General features: G+C 37.6%; 2 protein-coding genes across 5 annotated transcripts in view; both read left to right on the plus strand.

The window, feature by feature from the left end:
- The window catches only part of LOC109088186 (ryanodine receptor 1-like), a 39191-nt gene extending 26245 nt beyond the window's left edge, over positions 1-12946 (plus strand). For 2 of the 4 annotated variants that reach the window (XM_042732839.1, XM_042732841.1), the window contains 17 exons: positions 4073-4243; positions 4368-4427; positions 4509-4643; positions 4843-4955; positions 5089-5185; positions 5304-5410; positions 5862-5913; positions 6088-6162; positions 8471-8570; positions 8665-8744; positions 8839-8915; positions 9001-9074; positions 9479-9496; positions 11207-11287; positions 11507-11595; positions 11697-11825; positions 12011-12946. In XM_042732839.1, the coding sequence (XP_042588773.1) occupies positions 4073-4243; positions 4368-4427; positions 4509-4643; positions 4843-4955; positions 5089-5185; positions 5304-5410; positions 5862-5913; positions 6088-6162; positions 8471-8570; positions 8665-8744; positions 8839-8915; positions 9001-9074; positions 9479-9496; positions 11207-11287; positions 11507-11595; positions 11697-11825; positions 12011-12184 (1632 nt within the window). In that variant the 3' untranslated portion in view covers positions 12185-12946. The other 2 variants (XM_042732840.1, XM_042732842.1) reach the window with 2 other exon arrangements.
- Positions 12947-13088: 142 nt separating this feature from the next.
- Positions 13089-19865, plus strand: LOC122138725 (ryanodine receptor 1-like). The gene is made up of 17 exons (XM_042732843.1): positions 13089-13214; positions 13302-14602; positions 14711-14781; positions 14896-15064; positions 15185-15271; positions 15937-16191; positions 16321-16451; positions 16684-16726; positions 16814-16950; positions 17184-17244; positions 17352-17498; positions 17577-17711; positions 17844-18000; positions 18148-18212; positions 19084-19184; positions 19275-19326; positions 19405-19865. The coding sequence occupies exons 1-17, from the start codon at positions 13184-13186 to the stop codon at positions 19498-19500; spliced, it is 3039 nt and encodes a 1012-aa protein (XP_042588777.1). The 5' UTR covers positions 13089-13183; the 3' UTR covers positions 19501-19865.

Below are 19865 nucleotides of genomic sequence, written 5' to 3' on the forward strand. Positions count from 1 at the left end.
ATTTCAAGGTTGTTGTTTATGCTGTGGTTATTTTAACAGTTTCCTTCGTACATTCGGTTCATCAGCATTGTTAAAACACATTTATCATTCAGTGGAACTGTGCATATGCTTTAGACACTTACATTTCTGCTCTGTCCATGCAATTAATTCACTATTCAAAAATCATGTTTCAAGATCGATGCATATGTATCGTTAGGCTTTGTAATCGATGCATCGAGAAAACGAGTGAATCGTTACACCACTATATTTTACTGATAAATTTGCGGGGCAGCGCTGATGACAAGTTTCTGTTCACGTGTGTGAGCGAGTGCATTTCTGTACTGTGTGTGCGTCAGTGAGAGAGAATGGGAGAAAGAATTTATGTACGTGATTCCCATACGTAAAAAAGGTGGAAAACATGGAAACATGGAGTTTGCCTTTTTTACCATATTGTTTGTTACATTTATTTGCTCAATGTCTTCTGGTGTTTTGGTTCTTTTACTGTTGTAGATAGCCTAAAGTAGGGCTTATAACAAAAAATACTATATATATTTTCATTGTGTTTGGGCCCCCCCGTACGAGCGAGCATAGGCCTGTTGCCTAGACTGCCTATGCATAAATCCGGCCCTGTTTTTACTGTATTTTGACAATTTTACATTCATTCATTCATTGGATTTGCATAATAGTTTTGTTGTAAGTGTTACTTTAGAATGCTGCGATTTTTTAAATAGTTAATAAACCAACAGTGAATGGTTGGTTTGGCATAGAGCTCCACATCAAAGGTAAAGTATGCTGTGCTTCCATGCGTTTTCTGAAGATGTTGCGTTTATTTTTGCTGTCACAAAGGCAAGTGCTTTTCGGATGCGTTTTACAGGATTTAGATCACAGTGTTAATGGTGTTCTCTCTCTGACTGTGCCCTGTCCTCTTTTTCTCATCTGGATGCTGGTGTGTTTCTAGACCGGGGACTCTAAGGTTAGCTTCTCTGACTGCACGACTGCTGTGCTACCGCATGGCACCTCACATCTGGGGGGGCATTTCATCAACCCCCCAACACACTGGCACTCTACACACACATAACAGTGACTTCTCAACTGTTTGACCAGACTAGTATCTCACACTCTCCATTACGTTACATTTGTGGATAGATTTTATGCTAGATAGCATAATAGTAGTACTCCCAATGGATCGGATTTCTAAGAGATACAGAATTGAAAATGTGAATTTGAGAGAATATAATAAAAGAATTATGGGTAACATGGCTACTATAATGCAGATGAAAAGATAGACCCTCTCAGTTTCAAGAAAAATCCCATCCCCACGGACACAAGGGCCACAGGGCGCCTGTCGTCCTGCCAGTGTGTGAGGGGGGGAGTCTGAATGGAGGCGTTTGATGAAAGAACTCTTTGTAGAGGCTCATGGCACTTGATTCCATGTCTGTCGCAGAGTGTCCGAGCCCCTGGAGGCCTGTGCCATCACCCTGTACAGCAGTTTGCATCTGTTGGACTGTAGTTCGGATGGGGATCTTCATACATCTCTTATCTTCCTTTTCTTTTTGTATAATGGCTGCAGGTTGGGGTCAATATTTAATCTGTTCAGGAAGTCAACTGAGACTCAGTTGCAGAAATGCACACATCAAATGATTCAAACTGTATTTCAGTTAATTTCCTAAATTGGATTCATGTGAAGGAATTTGACCTCAATTAATGTATATTTCGTCATACATCTTCCTTGACCACGGGGGAGGCATTTAGAGTCCATCCTCTAATGTGTGACTACTTTATCCCCACTTAACTGGACTTGTTGCCGTACTAATATCCAATGGCTCACATCTCCATATTGTTCCATTTTTGTCTCCCCATCCACCCCTTTTAACCCATGACCCCTGATGCAATCAAAAGAAAATGATTGAGGTGGGATTGTGGAAAAAGGGATTAAATTTGCATACTTTAGAACTGATGTAACCTCTAAAACTTGGCTTTAATTGTTCAGTTGCATTCACATAGTGGTCTACAGCTGAAACCTCCCTGTTTTCATCCAAAATATCTTAAAATGTGTTCCGAAGACGAACAAAGCTTTTACGGGTTTGGAACGATATGGGGGTAAGTGATTAATGACAAAATTTTCATTTTGGGGTGGCGTATCCCTTGAAGACCCAGGCCCAGACAAAGATATGTTAGTCCAAGTTATGAGACCTAGGTCTCATCCATTTCTAGCTTTTTTTAGCTGTAAAAAAAACAGCTTGTTTTGCTGCTTGATATTGCAAACTGGTGTTTCTTACCATATTTTTTCAATATTGTCTTAATTATGAACACTGGTTTGTAGTGTAAACAGTTTTACCCTTTACTGCGCTTTGTTATTCTTCTCGTTATTTCCCTCGTTATTTCTCGTTATCTCTCAGGCATCATTGGATTGGATTTTTTTTAACAATTAAAACAACAACAACAACAACAGATTTCACATCATAAACCTAAGCATTTAAATATAATCTTAGGAAAACATATTATTAGGACATATCCAGTGATAGCTGGAATCTATCAGAATTTCATCTGACGTCTTGACCATAAAAATGCCATTCCTTATAAGTATAAAGACCATCTAATTTTTTGCTCAGTCTGGGCCACTGAATAAAAGTGAGGTATTTTTTCCTCTTTTAGTTTGAGCTCTGTATGCTGTTTCGTACTGTTTGAACCATAAAAGCCTGTGTGCTGTTCCATAAACGTTCTGCGTTTAGTCTAATAAAAGTTCCAGTTAAGTGCCCCTTCTGTTCAAAGTTAAGTAGTGCATATAATGTTGTTGGGTCCTTATATGATGACATCACAAGTGTGAGCCAGGGTTTCAGCAGTAGCAGGGAAGAGCATGTGGTTGTGACTGTTATTGTTCCTCGTTTTAAGTTTATCTGAAGTCACATTTCTTTTTACGTCATTCCATGTTCAACAGTAAAGCTAAGAAATGATTCCTCGACTCTGTTGTCTTTGGGAGGCATTATCTGACTGCCGAATAAAGCAAGGTGTTTGATACAAAGGGCAGAACATAAATAAATGCACAAACAAACACATATGCAAACACATTTTTTTAAAAATATTTGTCTGTTATATTTGGGTCTCATTAATGAAGCATATGCAAAACAATTTTTGTCTAAAACCATTCTTACTTAATTATTGCATTCAAATCAGTTACATAAAATGTATTTTGCTCATGTTTCCTAAATGAGGCCCAGTTTCTAAAACTGGGAGTGTGTTGGTTTGGAGGGGCAAAACTGGTGCAAACAGGACGTGTGTGATCAAGATTACTGAAATGGTTTCCTTTGTCTCTATGGGTTGGGTTTCTTCAAGGTTGGCAACCCAAAATGAGTCAAAAGCAATCGTTTCCCCTTAGTTTTATAATTAACTCCACTGAATGTGTTTGTTATTGTTACTGAGTGTGGGATTGCAGTTCCTCCTCCACCCACTGAGGCTGAGCATGTTATGACTGTGCATGTCCTTGCAGACCTTTCAGTGCATGGAGTGTATTAAACTGTACTGACACATTACAGCACCGGCCAACTGTAGAGCCTGCTTCTATTATGTGTCTGAGCTAAGATGATGTTGCAGTTGAATGATTTTTGCCCCTTTTGTTGCTGTCAACTCTCTGTTAAGTTACAGTAGTATTGAGATTTCAGCTTCAGACCTACTACAACTTGTCTTCCCCACTAAGCCCCACTGTTGTTGTCTATTTCGATAAAAAGCAACCCTAAACATTTACCCTTCCTTCCCTCTTAATGACCCTATTAATCAGAATGACTTATTTCTAAGGACTGTTCTCTAAAGAAGTCCTAACTTAAAAATAAAATCTAATGACTGAAGTAATGCCTTCAAGTAAAGGTGGATTGGTCTGTTTAGGTGTCTAGGTCCTGGTGAGGGAACAGGAAGCTTTGGATTTTGCTCAATAAAATAATAGTACACTCTTGAGGTGGATGTCCATTTTGTGGTCAACAGACTCTGTTAGCACATCATTCAATATGAAAATCGCCTCACAAGATGCTAAGGTTTCATTGAAAGTTATTTCATGATGTCTGTGTCAGCTGTAATGCTTTGAATGTTACTGTCATCTCAGGCTGGTGGCTCGGATGTGGAGCGTACCAAGAAAAAGAGACGAGGAGATCGATACTCTGTTCAAACGTCCCTCATTGTGGCGGCCCTGAAGAAAATGCTTCCCATTGGACTAAACATGTGCTCTCCTGCGGACCAGGAGCTCATTAACCTGGCCAAGACACGCTATTCTTTGGTAGTGTGGTCTCATCTATTTGTCTTTCTGTCTTAGGGTGTTTTAAATAAGTTTTACATGAGAACTTTAGGTTGGTCACTAAACAGGTAAGCTGAAGCATGTCTGTTGTGTTTTTGACCCATAGAAAGACACAAATGAGGAGGTCAGAGAGTTCTTGCAAAATAACCTGCACCTCCAGGGCAAGGTAAGTGTATGTCTGATCTTAAAGTCTTTTTAAAAAGTGTTTTTGCAGAAATTTGAATGCCATCTCTCTCTCCTCATGCAGGTTGATAACCCATCTATGCGCTGGCAGATGGAACTGTATAAGGAAATGGCAGGAAAGGCAGAAGATGCAGATGCCCCAGAGAAAGTTGTGAAGCGGGTTCAAGAGGTCTCCGCAGTTCTCTACCACATTGAAGTGGTGAGTTTGAATTCCAAGGTCTGAAACTCCTAGTGCAATGCAAATAATGCACACTTTGGCGACCACTCACCCACACTGCCACTATACTTCAGTATCCGACTCAAGTTGCCTCAGCTGTTTGTAGTATAGACAACATAATATCCATTCCATATGTGGTTTAAAATCTGAAAATGCCCTAACATAGTTGTTCTTTTTACAGACTGAGCACCCTTTCAAGTCCAAAAAGATGGTTTGGCATAAACTGCTGTCAAAACAACGACGTAGAGCAGTGGTGGCCTGTTTTAGGATGACTCCACTTTACAACCTGCCCAGGTGAGACAAGACAGGTCACAGTCATGCAACATAAATACATGTTTCTGCACTAGTCTGTCTGATTCAAAGAAAGAATAAAAGAGATAATGGTGGATTAGAGAATATATATGAATGTGTATTGTCTCTCTTTCAGGCATAGAGCATGTAACATGTTCCTAGATGGGTACAAGCGAAACTGGATCCAAACCGAAGGATATTCCTTTGAGGACAGAATGATTGATGACCTGTCTGTATGTGCTCCCAAATTAACAAAAATAACTGATGCATTTTAGTGTGAAAGAAATTCCTGTTAGTTTTGTTTTTCCCTAGACAAATTAAGTAACAGATTTCTTTTTCTCAATGACGTAGAAAGCAATGGAGGAAGAAGAAGAGGAGGAAGAAGAAAAGGAGACAAAGCCAGACCCTCTTCATCAGCTCATACTTCACTTTAGTCGCACAGCCCTCACCGAGAAGAGGTGAGACCCCTCCACACCTCTGATTAGTGAGTGACACATTTGGCTTCCGGTGCCAAAGTAGATGATCACACGGCCGTAACCAGTGACTGTTATATTACAGTGACTATTCACGTTGTTCACATGGTCTTTTGGTGAAGTTATGTAATCATCCATTACAAAATAAAAACAACTAGCCAGATATGTAAAGAATAGGTTTAGAATACTCTATAATGTACCGTGTTCATAAGTAAAGCAACAGTCAATTATACAGTTTAACAGTCATTATACAAGGAAATGTGACCACATATTATGATCTAATATGATGTATTTATAATCTAAAAATGATATGTTTTTTAGAATTATTAACAAAGAAAGCAAATTTAGGATCAATTAGGATTTAAAAATGCAGGCATGTTTTTACATCTTTTATTTCCTTTGATTATTTTTTCCCCCTGATTCTGCTCTGTCACAGTAAACTGGACATAGATTACTTATACATGGCATATGCTGATATCATGGCTAAGGTGAGACCTCTCTGTCTTATGATTAATAGTCATCACCAATTTAGTAATTTATTTCATACATTTAAAATGTTGATTGAAAAGATTTTTTCTAATTGTTTTTAAATACATAGAAGGTTTCATCACAAGATCTCATTCTATGTAACATTCTTTTATGTCTATCTCTGGTGAATTTAGAGTTGCCACATGGGTGAAGAGGATGAGGGGGGAGAGGAGGAGGAAGAGGGGGGAGAGGAGGAGATGTCCTTTGAGGTGCGACAGACAGAGATGGTAGGGGGAGTCCGGGGGCTGGGGACTGGGAAGACACAGAAGCGGTAGACCCGAGTGACATCAAAACCAACCACTGTATCATCCATCCATTCACTCACATCCCATTTTATGTCTCTTTGTCCAGGCTGTGCTCTCTGTCTCTCCATCTGACTCCATCTAATATGTTTTATCTCATTACACTGCATCATCTTTAACATTTTTCTTTTTTTACAATTCATATTAAACTTTGAGCCACCTACTAAACACAGAAATTAATTGTATAAAAATATCTGAATACATTTAAATACAATAAATGAAATGTCGAAAATAGTAACTTATATTCTATACCAAAAGTGCAGCATTATTCTGATGTGTTTAGTAGTTTAGGCTCATGGAGATTTTTTTTTATGAGTTTTGTTGTACCATTTAGTGTTTGGATAACCTAAAGCTGCAGCATGTGATCATTTTCGAATATGTCGCAAAAGCTGCTCAACAAATTGCTTTGATTGGCCATAAAGCTTTTAAGTCATATAATACTTTAAAGTGTAACAGATAAAAATATAAAAACAGAAATTATACAGTATAACATTATAATTTCGTGAGGTAATTTTAAGACCTCTGAGTGTGAAAATTCACCTGTTGCATCTTTGATGTCCAAAAGAAGCTATGTCCTCATTGTTTCTTTTTACACATTTGCTGAATGACGTTTTTTAATAATTTTCTTGCTATGAGCTATAAGATTGATGTGTCAAATGAACATGCATTTACTTCTATATGCTGTTTTACTTTGAGCAATAACTAATGATAACGTATTTGTCATATTGTTTCTGTATGCTTTCACATTCTTACCTTGATTTCCTTTAACTCATTCACAATAATCATGTGAAAGTGACTAATCACTGTTTTCTCAATATTGCTGACATAGTATACTGACACACAGACTACAGTTAAAGCCAGAGCAGTCTCCTAGCCTGCACAGACACACACACACACGCACAGACACACAGAGGAACAAACACACAGATGCACACTATAACGAAGTGGATTTTGCACGCCATACACACATGCACACACACACTTAATCAGGCTGAGTGTATATGTATAGACATGGAAAGAAGAAATGCACTGGGTGCTTACTTAGGTCAGGCTTACATGGGAGGGGGGTGGCATGGGTGGGATGGGAGGTTTGGGAGGGGGGTGTACTGTATTATGCATGCAGTAATTATAAACGTATGCCCTTTATGATTTATTGAATTTTTGGCAAAGCAAGCTTATGTAAGAAAACCAACGTTTGTATTTGCTTTTAAATTTTTCTCTTTGCAGAATTGTTTACAAATGTCTGTAATAAAAAAAGCTTGCTTTTATTATCCGTTAATGATAACATTATGTTACGGAATTGTATTTGTTAAAGTTAAACTATAATTACAATTCCAGTTTATTTGCAAATAAACTGATGTTTGATGATGCTGGGTTAAGGGTTACGAATATTCTACAGAAGCACTTCCCTGAGTTTACAGTTCACTTTCCTGGAGACAGAGCTGTAGATGAGTAACACCTGCATGGTTCCTTGTTTCTCTGTAAGATGCAAAGACATCAGGAGAGTTTACTGTAGTCCAACGTTTGCTCTGATTGACAAACGTGAGAAATTAGAATGACTGTCCCAAAACTAATGATGATGATGTGAGCATGCTAAATGAAAATGACTGAAAGAGAAGAGAATATTAGAATATAAAAATAATAATCACATCAGCAGTGCCCAAATCATTTACAAGCACTCACAATCACCTGATCTTGCCTTAACACTGTTATAATCACATTTGAACTAAAATAGATAAATGTTCACTTTGTGTTGCATAAGATATTTAGACAAACATTTGAGAAACCGCTGAAAAGAATTGATGATGCTGCTGAAAAGGAAAGTTGTAAACGTTAGCAGTGTTTGTGGTTGACTTGATGAAAGCCTCAAACAGTGTTTTGGGTTGCCATGACAATAACTTTATATTCTCACTGCTGCTCTATGTCATAGTCTCAGTAAAAAGAACTTTCTAAAATTAAAAAAAAAATGTCTTTATGTAAATCTACTTTTTTTTCATCACCCATAAGATAAGACTGTTATAAATGACAAATAGTAACTGGCCAAGACAGAAAAATGAATGCTATTGCTTATAAAGAAAGATGATTTTAGTGTTATTGTTAGATGTCTGTAGTTCAGTTAGAGGGGCAGGAAGATTGAGCAGAAAGAACAGATTGTAAGAAAGGAGAAATATTAAGGCTTTCAGACAGTTCAGTTTTGCAATGTTTAACCCTATAGGAGAAAGAGATGGAAAAGCAAAGACTCCTCTACCAACAGTCACGTCTCCACAACAGAGGGGCTGCTGAGATGGTCCTACAGATGATTAGCGCCTGCAAGGGTATATGTTCACCTCTTTTCAAGTCTTTATTTTATTTTTTTTAAGCTTGAGCACTTTGGTCTCCATATATTTTAAAATCATTTTTTTTGTACAGGTGAGACTGGTTGCATGGTCTCTTCCACCCTAAAACTTGGTATTTCCATTCTAAATGGTGGGAACAGTGAGGTCCAACAGGTTAGATAAAAGTCATCTGCATCATGGAGGCATGACAGTGAATTAGACCCCAAACTAATGCTGAGATGTAACAGCATTGGTAATTTGCTTGCAGAAAATGCTGGAATATCTGAAAGACAAGAAAGATGTGGGTTTCTTCCTCAGTGTCCAGGCTCTAATGCAGACCTGCAGGTATGTTCTGACTGGGAGCTGTCTTCACCTTGCATTCATATTAGTTAAACGATTCATTAAATCAGTGTTTGTGCCTCTTTTGCAGTGTTTTGGACCTGAACGCCTTTGAGAGGCAGAATAAAGCAGAGGGTCTAGGTATGGTGTCAGAGGAGGGAACAAGTAAGTAATATAAATGATCCAGAATCTTTTTTCAATACCAGTATATTGTTGAAAGGAAGATCAGTTAAGTCCTATCCAATGTAATTTTGCAAGTATAGAGTAACTATAGCATATAGAGATTGTTAAATGCATAAACGTGTAGAATGTGTTGTTTGACTCCAACATTTAAGGCCAAAATGAAATACGGCATCTAAGTATTCATTCATCCATTTGTAATCATACGTTTGGTCATTCTAACGTATAGTAGTCTAATATGATGTCAATAAACAGATTATATTGACCATGAATAATTTCCTTTTCATTCCATGCCGTCTGTTTGCCGTCAACTCACCATCCCTCTTTTTCCATAACTATACTTTTGTCCCCCATCTCTTTTCATTGTTCCTTCCTTTCACGGGCCTCAGACATGAAGCTAGAGCGGGGTAAATAATGCCTCTGTCCCTCTATTTCTTCCTGTCACTCCTCTCTGTCCTTTTATCTCTTTGAAATCATTTTTGTTTGAAATTTTGCTTTTTGGGTTTTAGAATTTTATATATATATATATATATATATATATATATATATATATATATATATATATTTTAAGTATATATATTAATCTTATTACTCAAGGAATTGTAAAAACAACTTTCAGTCACATTGCAAAAGCAGATCGCAGTACATTATATCTGAATTACTGTATGCACTCCAACACAGAATGTGACTGAAGTGTTTTTCTTTCTCCCCTTGAGTGCTGAAACAGATCTACTGTAACTCTAGAACTCTGCATTGTGTCTGATCTATAAAAAACAGGAGTTAAATTATATAATAAATATATGCTGCATTTTACTTATTTTGTATAAAAGGCAAAAAATGAACATTTTATTCATAATGTTGGTTTTGGCATTAATAAATTTTGTTTTTACAATGAAAAAGGTCTTAACCTTCATATGATGGTGCTAAAATGCTTAAGTTGAAAATATGTGTTTTGTTCCTAACAAATACATATAACTTACCAAATCCTGCCATTGGTTATGAATTAAATCATAAATGATCTAACTCTGTCTTGGCTTCACCATTTTTGCACCTAATGTTACCCTATATGCCCTCCTGTGTTTACCCCAGCTGAGACATTGATTTGAGGTCACAATTAATCCAGTAATCAGTCATTATCGAAAATGGTAGGTTATGTTAGCGCGCAGCATTTTAGTGGTGCAGTTTAACATTGTGAATTTTCTGTGCAACAAATTCACTGGAAGTTATTTGCAAACAGATCATTCTATGCTGAAGGCTTTGAATGAATGTGATTTTCATGATTTTATCATTGATTATTGACCTCCTCCTTATCTACCCAAACACAGCTGAGGTTTAGGATTGCAGTAGGTCTGTCCCGCATGCTAAAGTTTCGTCGGTGTTAGGGCTTCATATTGTAATTAATCCCCCTCTGTGTTTGAGCCACAGTGATTATATATCAGTGTTCTTATATCTGTGTTCATATATATATGCACATTATTGTGTATGTGTATAGTTTATGTATATGTGTTGTGTTACGTGGGTAAAGTGATTCTGTAATGTGTTTCATTTTGTGCTGCTATAATTCAGTCTAAGTCACTTTAGTCTAAGAACTAGTGATTATGCAAATAACTGTCTCTTTCCACTCCCTAGTTCACAATGAAGTGAATCATTCGTATCGCCATTTTGTATAATTTTTTGTGCATTGTTATTGTAGCTTTTCAAAAGAGTGGTACTATTATGAAATATTAGTTTGTACATTTCTGGTGCTTCTCAAGGCTTTACTGACATAAGTGAATATAGTGAGCAGCTTATGCTCACTGGTGTGTTCTTGGATTTTGGTGGGACAATTTGGTCAGCATACGTAATACTGAACTGGGCAGTGGAATGAAACAAAAATAACGAAGTTTCCTGCATATCTCTTACAGAAAGGGACGAAAATATTGCAGCTTTCACTAACATTATAACATGGGAAATTTGAGGTAGTTTTTCTCTAAGCTCTTTAATCAGTTGCTTTCTTCCACTTACTTTCTCTTTTCAGTTCTAATCAGATTGCCGCTACACTAAACCTGTGATCAGTGTCACAACTACATGTTCATCTATATGTGATGTGTTGCCGTATATTTCCTTCCTTTGCATAGGTGAGAAGGTCATGGCTGACGATGAGTTCACTTGTGACCTCTTCCGCTTTCTGCAGCTCCTCTGTGAGGGTCACAACAATGGTGGGTCCTAAATCTGCATGTACAGTAAAATGCAGTGAACATGAAAAAAATTTACTGTGATTTATTGCAAATAAATGAGTCTTAAATTTAAACACTATCATATTGTTTTTACTGTAAAACACAAAAAGTGAATTTGAAGAGGCAAGATTCAAGCATTTAGGGAATGTCATTGTTGTACATATTTAATGTTTAACCATCTGTGAGTTCACTTCACTTTAGACTTCCAGAACTACCTGAGAACACAGACAGGCAGCACCACCACCATCAATGTCATTATCTGTACAGTGGATTACCTGCTTAGACTACAGGTGAAATCATTTAACCCTCAAAAACTGACTAATTCAGACAAAGTTAAGTACTCACAGTAAGCACACTTATTGCTTTGTGGGGGTTTATTTTCTCTTTCCAGGAGTCTATCAGTGATTTCTACTGGTATTATTCAGGAAAAGACATCATAGATGAACCAGGCAAGAGGAACTTCTCTAAAGCTATGACTGTAGCCAAACAGGTGTTCAACAGCCTTACTGAGTATATCCAGGTAAATTACCTTTTTTCTTTGATTATTGACATTCATATTCCATTTATATATGATATTCATTTTGTTTTGGTCTCTACATGTAACTTTTACAGAACTCCTTGTGTGTTACAGTATAATTTTCTCCAAAATCATACACTTATTATATGGCTGTCCTGTCATGTTTTTAAGTTGTCCTCCTGTCTCAGGGTCCCTGCACAGGAAACCAGCAGTCCCTGGCCCACAGTCGCCTGTGGGATGCTGTGGTGGGCTTCCTGCACGTGTTTGCCCATATGATGATGAAACTGGCTCAGGTAACCCATCTAAACTTGATCTACACTTTTCTTGTGTTTATTCTATCTGTAAATGTGTGTAATTTCTAATAAAATTGATTATTTTTTACTTTAGTGGCTAATAGAAAGTGCATGTAAATGGAACTGTAGTAGTTGCTTATGTATAGTAGAACTGTTTTTAATGATTAGATTACATGCTTAATTAAAGAACATGTTACATTCCTTTTTCAAACTTTAAATGACTAGTATGTTGGAATGTAATATTGTTTTTACTCTCAATGTTTTACTGATTAATTAAACTGTTTTTCATACACCGTATGCAGGGAAGAGTATGTATCACTCTATTTATCTATTGAAGTGATTGTATTTGAGTTTTCCCTTTTATGTTCCAGATTCCCAAATCCAGGTTGTTTGAACCAAGTTGGCCTTTTTTTACACAAAATTAAATTTTACTCTTCATTTAACATGCCAATTTCTCGTAACATTTCGGCTAAAAAAAATCTGCCTAGTATGCAAACAAGTGGGTCAAACAGCCTGAGAAAATGGATGGTAGTTAACATTACCCAGAAAAACCATGTGTTTTCAGCTTTATGTGAATTTGCTGTATTAAAAGTGTTTTGCCCCTTCTACACCTCTGCCTTTGGTGTGCTGTTTGATTATTATTATTATTTTTTCATGATCTCTTGTGTGTTTGGAGTGTTTCTCTTTCTAGTAATTAACCCCTTTGTTGTTACTGCATGCATTAACCTACATTTAAATGTTACAAATTTTTACATTTTCCTGAACAAATCTGGTAAGGTAAAATTTCTTGTAAAGATGCTGATGTATTTATTTTGTGACCATACCCTTATACAGTAAGCTATACCCTCACAAATAATGATGCCGTGTTATTCCACTTTTTATAAATAATAAATATATATTCTTTTAGTTTTATAAATAATACATTTTATATATTTTTTTTTCGTAAAAGATGCTGATTTAGATTATACTTGTTATGGTACAGTATATATTATACAGAATATCATTGTGTTTTCTTGAGATTCCAGTCAGATTGGTCTTCTGAAAGAGTTGTTGGACCTTCAGAAAGATATGGTGGTCATGTTATTGTCTCTGCTGGAGGGTATGAATAAAATCTTGAATTTATGTTCATCAGTTTTACATCATTCAGTCTAGACCTGATTAGTTTGTATGACTCTGTATTTGGCAGGTAATGTTGTAAATGGCACCATTGCTCGCCAAATGGTGGACATGCTAGTGGAGTCCTCCAGCAATGTAGAAATGATCCTTAAATTCTTTGACATGTTCCTCAAGCTGAAGGACATTGTTGCGTCTGATGCATTCCGCGACTATGTGACAGACCTCAGAGGTTTGATATCCAAGAAGGATTTCCAGAAAGCCATGGACAGCCAGAAACAGTACACACCTGCGGAGATCCAATTCCTATTGTCCTGCTCTGAGGCAGATGAGAATGAGATGATTAATTACGAGGAGTTTGCCAGTCGGTTCCAAGAGCCAGCAAAAGACATTGGTTTTAACATAGCAGTGCTGCTAACCAACCTTTCTGAACATGTTCCTCATGATACCAGGTTGCAGAATTTCCTTGAACAAGCGGAGAGCGTTCTGAACTATTTCCGCCCATTCTTGGGTCGTATCGAGATAATGGGCGCCAGCAGGAAGATCGAGAGGATCTACTTTGAGATCAGTGAGGTGAATCGTAAGCAATGGGAAATGCCTCAAGTCAAAGAGTCCAAGCGACAGTTCATATTTGACGTGGTCAACGAAGGTGGCGAATCAGAGAAGATGGAGCTTTTTGTCAGCTTCTGTGAGGACACCATCTTTGAGATGAACATCGCTTCACAGATTTCAGAGCAGGATGAGGAGGAGAAAGAAGAGGACGATGAGGAGGAACCCGGAGGAGGAGATGGCAGAGGCAGTGGAGATGAAGAGGGAGGTGGAGAGGAGGGCCAGTCAGAATCAGGCTCTGCCTTTTCCGATTTCATCCAAAGCATAATGAATTTCCTGGGCATGTTTACCTTTAGGAATATTCGCAGACAGTACCGTAGGCTCAGGAAGATGACCATCAAGGAAATTGTGGTCAAGCTTGCTACCTTCCTATGGACAATCCTCATGGGCATCCTCTATTTCATTTACAGTGTGTGTAAAGGTTTCTTCCTGCTCATCTGGCATACACTTTTTGGAGGTGGTTTAGTTGAAGGGGCCAAGAACATCACCGTGACAGAGTTGCTGGCCAGCATGCCGGATCCCACGCAGGATGAGGTGCATGGAGACCTACCGGGAGAACCAAGGGGTGGAGAAGAGCAGGATACAGGAGGGATAACAGACTCAATGGAAGCAGGAGGGGGAGAGGAGGAGGATGAGGACATTCAAGAAAAAGATGGTGGGAAGATTCCTGGTATTGATACACCAGGTGGACTTGGAGATATGGGTGACACGACCCCCGTGGAACCACCAACTCCAGAGGGCACGCCATTACTGAAGAGGAAAATGGTATGGTGTTTATTTAGCTGGATTCCCTGTGTTCCTTCACCAATCTTCTACACAAAGACTTTTATTGTATGTGTCATGTTGGTCCTTGTTTTTTTTTTTATGCTGCAGCAACCAGAAGAAGCAGGACCTGAACAACCTCCTACTACTGAAGAACCTCCTCCTGAGCCTGAGAAAGCAGAGTGAGTAACTCCCAAATGAAGGGAAAACAGGACATTGTAGTGTTTATGTTCAATTTTTTGTTGTTTTTTCTAGACGTATTTACCATTTCAATGACCATGTTCCATGTGTAACAGCACTGAGAATGTAGAGAAGGCTGAGAAGGAAGCAGAGGTCAAGCCTGAGGCCACACCAGAAGAACCAAAACCTGAGAAAGCAACTAAAGCAAAAAAGGAAAAGAAATCAGTCAAGAGAGCAGGATTTGAGCTCTGGAATGAGTTGGATGTTCAAAGAAATAAATTCATGGTAGGAAAAAAATGTTTTTCTTCTAAATTTGAGTTGAAACTTTGAGTTTTTGTTTTAGTTCCAGGTTTAGTTATGTTTTACGGGTTTTGATTTGCTGTTAATCTCCACTTCAATCTATAGAACTGTTTGTCCCGTAACTTCTACAACCTTCGTTTCCTGGCTTTGTTCATCGCCTTTGCCCTGAACTTCATTCTTCTCTTCTACAAGGTTGGATTATCACACTGTGTTCCTGGTTTAATTTGTGGTTTATTTGGATTTCTAGGCTTGTTGACATGTGCTTATGTTTAAATGTTTAAGGATGTATTCACACTATTTTTTATTTGTGCTCACTCACAATATCAAGAAAACGTTGTGCTATTGTAAAATAAAGAAAACAAATAAGATGCGCTTGCCGTCTCTGTCTTAAACAAGAGTGCTTCACAAAAATAATCCGAAACTCAGTGAATATTTTCCTTACAGATATGATGAATACATCTATAGAATGCTTTAAATGACTACAATACGAAATAATTCAAATCCAAAACAAATACTCTTATTATTATGTAATCTGTAAAGATGAATTTCTTTCCAAAGGCGCGTCCAATGATGAGATGGCGAGTCAGCATGATCAACTTAATTGCGACACTGACTCATAAAACACTAGTTTATTAGTAAATAATTCAAATATCCCCTATTTTCCCCAACATAATCATGGTCATTTTTGCATCAAGCTTTAGCCTATTCCCCCAACATAATCATGGTCATTTTTGCATCAAGCTTTTTTTGTGGTTTTAATTAAGCCATTGAAATGCAACTCAATTGGGTCAAGATATAAAAATAAAATCTGTTCTTGTTAAGACTGTTTTTAAGCCTCCTTTTTTTTAATTCTCCAGGTATCTGATACTCCTCAGATTAGTGATGAGTTTGATGGCTCAGGTATGTTTGAAGGCTCTGGGCTGTTTGAAGGCTCTGGGGAAGACTTTGAGGGCTCTGCTGGAGAGGATGGAGGTGATGATGATGATGAGGAAGGTCCTGTGTATTTTTTCCTGGAAGAGAGTACTGGGTACATGCAGCCCACTTTGTCCTGCCTGGCAATTGTGCACACCATCATTGCTTTCTTATCTATCATTGGATACAACTGCCTCAAGGTTTGAACCACTAGATTTACATTTTAGCACTTGAACTTGTCTTGATTCAGGTTGTTTTTATTAATTCTGAATATGTGCTATCAATTATTTGTGCTATCAGTAAGTTATCATGATGTTGTGGTCTGTTAGATTCCGCTGGTCATCTTTAAGAGAGAGAAAGAGCTGGCAAGAAAGCTGGAGTTCGATGGGCTTTACATCACTGAACAGCCGGAGGATGATGACATCAAAGGCCAATGGGACAGATTGGTGCTAAACACACCGTAAGTGTGGAGAAGCCTTCATTATGGAGCTGTCTCTCACAAGATATATCTGGTTGACTAAAATGAAAGTTAAGCTAGATTCTGTTTTGTGGTCAAACTGGTTTTGCACATATGTGGTCCCTAATTTATGTCTCCTTAATTGACTAGTAAGTGTTGATTAGCAGACCTAGCCATTTGTATTCATAATGTTCCTTGGAAAAATTGTAATTAATACTCTTTATCATTGTTTTAGCTCATTTCCCACCAACTACTGGGACAAATTTGTTAAGCGAAAGGTAAACCGATATTCTTCCTGTTCATTGGTGTGTAGGTTTAAAATCAGTATGTTTATGAAGCCATGTTGTTCTTGTTTCATTTGGCAAGGTCTGGATAAATACGGAGATATTTATGGTCGTGAGCGAATCGCAGAGCTGCTGGGTATGGATCTGGCATCGCTGGATGTCAGCAAACAACAGACAGACAAGAAACCCGAAGAGCCAGACAACTCTATGCTTGCATGGTATTAAAAATACATTACAAGTGACAATTCATTCTATGATGATACAGATATTACATTTGGGTTATGTGTTATTTTTTTGCCACCACAGAATTGCAAAAATTGTGATTTTTCAGACTTTTTAAAATGTTCCTCCTGTCTGCTATTAGTCAGCCAAACAGACAATCCCTAAAACTACATTATTGGTCAAATATATGAGATCAAGTATTAGATTTTCCTTTCATATTATTTTTCAGGCTCACTTCCATTGACATCAAGTATCAGATCTGGAAATTTGGAGTTGTGTTTACAGACAATGTAAGTCTTTTTTTTTTCAGATATTAAAATCTACAGTATTTTCTAAAATCTTAGACTTTGCAAAGCACAATTCTAGTCAAGTGTACTTAAGTGTTCTTCATTTACAGACTTTCCTCTACCTGGTGTGGTACACAGTTATGTCACTTCTTGGACATTACAACAATTTCTTCTTTGCTTGTCACCTGCTGGACATCGCAATGGGTGTCAAGACCCTGCGTACAATTCTTTCCTCGGTCACACACAATGGAAAACAGGTACAGTCAGTACAACAATTCAAACTGGTTCTGAAAATCTGCACTTATACACCGGTTTACTCTGTTGGGTTGTTTCAGCTGATGATGACTGTGGGTTTGCTGGCTGTGGTTGTGTACCTCTACACTGTGGTGGCCTTCAACTTCTTCAGGAAGTTCTACAATAAGAGCGAGGATGAGGATGAGCCGGACATGAAGTGTGATGACATGATGACGGTTGGTTGCCGCGTAATACATTATTAGTGTTAAATTGTCTTTTATTCTTCTCTAATAATGCATTTTGTTTTTGATTGCTAACCAAACACCTGCTGTATAATCCAACAAATCTCTCTTTTTTTTTCTTCACAGTGTTATCTGTTCCACATGTACGTGGGTGTGCGGGCAGGTGGAGGCATAGGAGACGAGATTGAGGACCCAGCAGGAGATGAGTATGAACTCTATCGGGTGGTTTTCGACATCACCTTCTTCTTCTTTGTCATCGTCATCCTGCTGGCCATCATTCAAGGTTAGACTCATGTTTCTATTAAACTGCGCTTAGCAAATCTACCACATCAAACCTTACATTTCGGAGATTTATGATTGGCTTTGAAATTTCATTTTCTGGATTAGATTGAAAACACTAAACTGCAATTCACTGCGTTTGTCTGTGCAGGTCTGATCATTGATGCTTTTGGTGAGCTGAGAGACCAGCAAGAGCAGGTCAAAGAAGACATGGAGGTAAGAAGATCTTTACTGCTTGATAAAAAAAAAATACACATTAAAGGCATACTCCACCCCAAAATGAAAATTTTGTCATTAATCACTTACCCCTATGTCGTTCCAAACCCATAAAAACGCTGTTTGTCTTCAGAACACAATTAAAGATATTTTGGAGAAAACCTGGAGGCTGTCCCATAGCCTGCAAAGTAAATAGCAGTGTCAAGGTCCATAAAAGGTATGAAAGTCATCAGACATGCAATCTGGGTTATAAGAAGCGATGGGAACACTTTTTGTAAGCGAAGAAAACAAGAATAACGACTTTATTCAATAATTCCTTTGTCAACAGTCTCCTCTGTCTCTCTCCATATCACTGTATGCTGCGTATACTCTTCTGTATCATCTGCGCCACAAGGATGCGCTGTTTCTGCGTGTATTTAGCTTTGATTTGAAAGAAAATGGTGCATCCTATGATACAGAAGAGCATATGGTGATATGGAGAGACACAGAGGAGACTGTTGACAAAGGAATTGTTGAATAAAGTCGTTATTTTCGTTTTCTTAACTTACAAAAAGTGTTCCCGTTGCTTCATATAACCCAGATTGCACGTCTAATGGCGGATGGAGTATTTTGACGATGACTTTCATACCTTTTATGGACCTTGACACTGTTATTTATTTATATTTATTTGTCTATGGGACAGTCAAAGGCCTACCGGTTTTCATCCAAAATATCTTAAAATGTGTTCCGAAGACGAACGGCGTTTTTATGGGTTTGGAACGACATGGGGTAAGTGATTAATAACAAAATTTTCATTTTGGGGTGGAGTATCCCTTTAAGTTTATATTCTTATAGATGTGTCTGATTTTACACTTTTGCATTGCTTCTTCAGACCAAATGCTTTATATGTGGCATTGGGAGTGATTACTTTGATACAACGCCACATGGATTTGAGACACATACGCTTGAAGAACACAACCTGGCCAATTACATGTGAGCAATTCAGTTTTATGCCACTTTTCTGATGTTATACAATCTCTCCATCTTCGGACAAACAAAAAATAATGTTTCTCTCTTCACTAGGTTCTTCCTGATGTACTTAATCAACAAGGATGAAACTGAGCACACTGGGCAGGCAAGACATGTCAAAATGTTCATAACTGCTAAACATAAAAAGCAATCTAAATATAACAGACATGTGTATGTGTGACAGGAATCATACGTGTGGAAGATGTACCAGGAGAGATGCTGGGATTTCTTTCCTGCTGGAGACTGCTTCAGAAAACAATATGAAGACCAGCTTGGATAAACGCTTTTCTGTTTTGTACATAGCTTTTAACAAAGCTAGTTTGATATTTGCGACAATCCATGATTTGTGTAAAATTATACATAGAAATATAGACTTGCACAATACCAGATCATTATACTAATATACACTCAAAATGCATGCTATTTATGCACATAGTAAGTGTTTTTCGGTAATTTTAAAGTATCTGGTGATTTAAAATGTTAATGTGCCTAAGACCTATTCTAATGATTCTTTAGCGTGTCATAATCTTTATTTCAAAAAATTTTAAATGTTAATGTATTTGATGTTCTTGCAGTTTAAGCATCCCACTTCAAGATCAGCTCAAAATCTACTGTGAAAAAATAAAAATATCTAAGTAGTCATCA

The sequence above is a fragment of the Cyprinus carpio genome, chromosome B10 (genome assembly GCF_018340385.1).
Source record: "Cyprinus carpio isolate SPL01 chromosome B10, ASM1834038v1, whole genome shotgun sequence".
Taxonomy (NCBI): Eukaryota; Metazoa; Chordata; class Actinopteri; order Cypriniformes; family Cyprinidae; genus Cyprinus; species Cyprinus carpio.